Genomic DNA, 5,274 nt, shown 5'->3' on the forward strand with positions numbered 1-5,274 from the left:
TCACCAGCGCGTCGCCTCTCTCTTGGGGAACGGACTCTTCGAGAGTCTGGTGGAGTCCTTGCATTCTCAGCGACACCAGATGATAAAAAAGACTTTTTCCGATAAGAAAATGTAGAATGGGCCGGGACATTTGGTGCGCAGGTCCGGTCCCGTACAGAGCTGGGAGCTCCTTGTGGCCTTACTCGTACGCACAGGTCCTCCTTGTGGACCAGGTGCAGGTGACCCTCCTTGTGTCAGTATTTCCCAACTCTGAGCATGCATTGATGGTCGTCCGAGGCTCCGAGCACAAAATGGAGCTCAGTGCCGTGGGCCTCGATCCAGTCATCCAGATTCATGCTTATGTTGTCCAACAATCCATTGGCCATTGCACAGCGCAGGCGCAGTCATAACTTGCCAAATAATGTGCCATCAGTTTACACAAGATGCTTTGACAATTCACACTCCTAACATGCACATGTGTTCATGTCATCTATTAAATCGTGGGGGCCTCAATTCACAATCTGGGAAGAATCAGTCACTGAACAATCTGGTGATCACCTTGCGGGTGCAGCCTGGTAGGAGATGCAACGGCTCTGAACTCTGGAGGAAAAGAATCAGATCCAGACAACCAAAATGAAAAAATAAAGGTCCAGAAAAAACGAAAAAGAAGATAAAAAGAAAATTATGCGCCGAAAGCATTGTACAGATCCTCAGCGGAACCAATCAAACGCCCAACATTCTAACATGGCATATGCTTCTGAAACATGATAAGAACCAATCTGAGATAAGTTCATAATAGCTAAAAATTTGGTTTCAGACCACCTGAAACCACAGAATTACAGACTAAATCGTCAGCCTAGACTCACTCACTTCCGAAACTCAGCTAAAACTAAAACACCAGAAAAAAAATGCACTGAGACATTGCTTTCGGTCCTATAAATCAAGACCCGATGTCCAACTACAATGACTGCCAAGGAAATACAATACAGGCTTGAATTAAAGGGAGGATCCTATCCCAATTTGCAACAAGGATTGACCCCAAACACCTTTTGCAGATTGCCAAAACTGAAGCAGAACTGAAACTTCACACATAAGCATTCATTCAACAAATGTAAGGCTCAAGTTTTAAGGCAGTGGATCAGGGTACTAACCTGCTTAGTTAGATATGTTCATGAGTTGAATTTGTTTCAAACAGTTGCAGTAACATACAATCAAGGCCATCTCCACTATTCATTCAAGACTCCAAAAACGGAATATGGAATTTACCTACATCATTTTATAATCAATCAAGTGCACAAACATTGCAAGAAAACAAACATTTCGACTACAAACTATAATCTGTAAATTACAGGAATGAATTTTAATGTTATGCTGTAGCAGCTAATATCATACTGGATGACAATTCCTGAATCCCTTTCCACAATCCAAAAAAACTCAATGAATTTCAAGTGTTATACCCACGTTCCAAGAAAGGAAGAAGCACAGGATCCTCAATGCCTACTATTATTACCCTTGCAAGCTGGTAAGGAAAAATATTTATTTTGTTACTTCTACAACTGCGATGGATTAAGGAACTGAATGGAACTTATTGTTGGTGATTGGCATAATATAACTGAAAAATCCTTCCTAACTATTCTCCCTTGAAAAAAGAAACAAAGAAAGCTGTCCAACTTCAATCACCCCATAAAAACATGAAGTTTGCCCGAATATAAAGGAATGACATGTAATCGTGCATATCAATCAGCTTATGTCGAACAAAACACGGACAAGACAAAATGGGAGCACACTAACTTAAAACAGTTTGCATTATGGACTGCCTAGTACCAACACACTTGTCGTTACAAACTTTTGGCGAGATAGCAAGTAACAGCCCATGCTGATTGGCCAAGATTCCAATTTTTATATCATATTCCTTTTTTGGCGGAGTGGGAGCACTCGACGAGGCCTCTACGACAGAAGATGCCCGTTTCTGGCCGGACGATTCCATCAAATAAATGACACCCTGTAGGCACGGTATAAAGAAGATACTACTTAGAAAAGAAATCAAGAGAATATGCTTTGGAGTATTCATTGAAAGAAGTCTTCCTATAAGATAATCATCTTTCCTTTGTTTTGACATTCTTGATGTATTTTCCACTGTATGGACATCCTTCTATCTTTGTATCGGTAGCCTCTTCAAAGTATTGCTTTAAAGTTCCTCATGAAGACAGAGAACCAGCTGACTACTATAACTCCCCATCTCACAGCAGAATTGTCAAACGGGACATCAAAAGTGGGAATTTGATTGTAGGATTTCTATTCCTCACTCTCGTATAGGTGAACTTGGTTCGTTCAATGAAAAGGGATAAGAAGGATCCAAGGTAAATAAAACAGTTTGCATTATGGACTACCAAATACCAACACACTTGTCGTTACACAACTTTTGGCGAGATAGCAAGTAACGGCCCATGCTGATTGGTCAAGATTCCAATGAAGGTAAACATTCAAACAAGTGGCACAAGCACAAGTGCACTCTGTTGTGAATGGATATGATATTCTCTCTGGTTTACAATCAATTCAATCAACAAATACTCAAACAAGTGGCAGTAATTCTCGTGGAACATGTTCAACCTTGTGGGCAATGATAAATCCGAGGTGTCTTAACAAAGAGCTTTTACTTCACATGCAAATAAGATGAATGCATCAACTATCACCCATTCCGTTCGATGACACAACAATTCATTGTGATAGCCACTGTATACTGAGAACATAATCACCACTGCAGTGCCACTAGGATTGAGATAAGCACTGTTGGGGGCAACATTTGCTCAGTGGATGATACTGATGCATTTCTCTAGGTTCTTGCTTCAAACTAAACACAGATGTTTATGATTACTACTTAAGCACAGAAAAAAGAACGAGCCGATTGGATTCCATAACAGAAGCTACCTGAATTCAATGAGTTGCATGAAGGGATATGGCATTTGCCATTCATCCATTGCTCAAGAACAAAAGGATTGCAGATAGAGAGCTCATTTTCCATTCTAGTTCCGGTTTGAGTTATGTCCCTCTCTTTTGTTCCAGACGGTCTAAACTAGATGAAGCGACTTACCCAGGAAAACAGAAAGATACCTAAATAACTGGTATGGAAAGAGTTAGGAGAAAGGATTTACACAGCAGGGCGCAGGTCCTCCGCATGCTGCCGGTTGAAATCCAACTAAAATCCCCTCTATCGAATTCTGCATCCAGAACCAGCAGCATTCGCCAGATATCCAGTGCCATCGTCTTATTTCACGGTAACATGGTTGGCCCCTTTCTCCTCCTGTTGGTTGTCCAGGCCGTCCTTCTGGACCATCTCCCAGAAGAAATCGGTGAGGACAGTCTCGTATCCTGGCATCTTGGCGTAGCCCGGGAAGTAGTTGATGTCAATGACGAGATAGCGGTCGCCGGCGCGGACGTCCCGGATCATGTCGAAGTTGAAGAGTTGCAGGCCCAGCGCGCGGCGGAGGCCGCCGGCGATCTGGTTGATGAATGCGGCGGGCGGCATGACGGCGTCCTCGAGACTCTTTTCGCCGTAGTACTCCTCAGCCGTGCGCTCAGTGGGGAGGTTGGAGACCTGGGAGAAGGAGACGGATCCCTGAGCGGATGCGTCGTCCTCGGGGGACACGTCGGGCAGGCTGCGGCGCTTGACGCAAGTGACGTGGCCGCCGACGACGTAGACCTTGAAGATGACGCCGCCGTGGTTGACGAACTCCTGGAGCACGAGCGGCGGGCGGAGCTTGGCGAGGCCCTCGCGGTGGTAGACGAGCGACATCTTGTGCGACTTGGCGGTGCCGTCGGCGACGAGGGGCTTGGCGATGAGCGGGAAGCGGAGCGCGGCAAGGAGCCCGGAGTCGGCGAGCGCGGCGGCGTCGTAGACGACGACCTGGCTGGGGATGCCGAAGGTGCCGTCCTGGTCGGCGGCGTGGTCGAGCTCGGAGACGACCTGGAGCATGGAGATGCGGTTGTGGAGGCGGTCAATGGCGTGGGGCGGGTCGACGACGGGGACGGCCGGGTGGCGCGCGGAGAAGGCCACGAGCTGGGCGCGCCAGTCGTCCCCGTAGAGCTTGTGGATGAGGAGGTGGAAGGGGCCTTGCTCCGCCAGGGGCCGCGACGCATCCACGGGGACGAGGTCCATGCCCCGCGCCGCCGCCTGGGACACCAGCGACGGCTGGATGAAGCTCTGCTGCTTCTTCGGCGCGAGCGCGTAACCGATGGCGTAGCGAGGGGGGTGGGTGACGCCGGAGGAGGGCTCGGCGGCGGCGTCGGAGGCCATCGATCGGGTCGGGTTCGGGAGGGATCGATGGATGGAGATTGAAATTTGATGGAAAATTACGCGGTGATGGATAAATGCCAAGGTGAGAACGAAGGATTATATAAAAGCCAGAAAAGCCAAAGGTGCGACACGGATGTGATGCCTTGTCTTTTATAAGCAACCCTCGCCATTCGCTTTTCGGCTTTCGCATTGCTGCACCCTACCCTGTGGACCGGGTTCACCTGATCCCAGTCCGGTCCGGTGAACAATACTCTAATACGAACGGACTACTGTCCTCACTTCATAGGATGTGGGATTTGATGATGGGAAAATTACAAAAACTGTTAGAAATCAACACTTTTTTTCTGTTTGATTGGTACATAAGCATAAGAACACGTAGGACAGTAGCTGAGAGATGGAGTACGCCACCTATTATTTGTGGATGACCTCACTACTATATGCACATCTATGTCCCGCTAGCGGCGGACCTAATATTTTATCTAAGGATATGTCTCGTAAAAAAGTTACATGTAATTCAATAAACCCCATTTAACAATTTGGCAAATGATTATAAAAATATGCTCAGTATCTTGGTACTAAATAATATAATATAAGTTCTAAGTTCAAGAATTAAGTTTGAAGTTTGCTCAAATTATAATACAAATAGTCCATATACTATTTTAATAGTTCAAATTATGCCAAAAAGTCTTACAAAAACTACTTTATGTGGCATATGGTCACAGCACAATTCAGCACGCACGTCCCACTGGGTTAGTACCACGTAAAGTTGTTAGTATCCTAAATTCTTACTGTACGATGACCTTACCAAGTCGAAGGAATATTGATCCTATCATTTATCTCGAATTTTATAGTTAATTGCTAGAGGTGCCGGTGGTTTGGACACCTAACAACCTTAGAATGGACCATTTATATGTTTTATGAATCTAAACTTCACATGACGAGGTTAAAAAAAAGACATGGAACTACACATTGGTTGATATAAGTGATAACGCGAAATGATG

The 5,274-nt window shown here is 45.7% G+C and overlaps 1 protein-coding gene across 6 annotated transcripts; it reads right to left on the minus strand.

Moving 5' to 3' along the window:
* Nucleotides 1-337: 337 nt before the first annotated feature.
* On the minus strand, nt 338-4,374 carry LOC136527450 (inositol-tetrakisphosphate 1-kinase 1). 6 transcript variants are annotated; one of them, XM_066520212.1, is made up of 3 exons: nt 3,132-4,374; nt 1,131-1,245; nt 338-572 (listed from the first exon to the last, which is right to left on the minus strand). In XM_066520212.1, exon 1 carries the CDS (start codon nt 4,271-4,273, stop codon nt 3,245-3,247), a length of 1,029 nt encoding a protein of 342 aa, XP_066376309.1. In that variant the 5' UTR covers nt 4,274-4,374; the 3' UTR covers nt 338-572; nt 1,131-1,245; nt 3,132-3,244. The 6 variants fall into 6 exon arrangements, with proteins under 6 accessions (XP_066376309.1, XP_066376293.1, XP_066376320.1 ...); XM_066520196.1 differs by having other exon boundaries at nt 338-579; XM_066520204.1 differs by lacking the exon at nt 338-572 and adding an exon at nt 673-1,055.
* Nucleotides 4,375-5,274: the final 900 nt, after the last annotated feature.

Source organism: Miscanthus floridulus, chromosome 2 (assembly GCF_019320115.1).
Source record: "Miscanthus floridulus cultivar M001 chromosome 2, ASM1932011v1, whole genome shotgun sequence".
In the NCBI taxonomy this organism is placed as follows: Eukaryota; Viridiplantae; Streptophyta; class Magnoliopsida; order Poales; family Poaceae; genus Miscanthus; species Miscanthus floridulus.

Excerpts from the sequence above, each read along its gene's own strand:
- LOC136527450 (XM_066520223.1), bottom strand. The coding sequence starts at position 4,273 with ATGGCCTCCGACGCCGCCGCCGAGCCCTCCTCCGGCGTCACCCACCCC.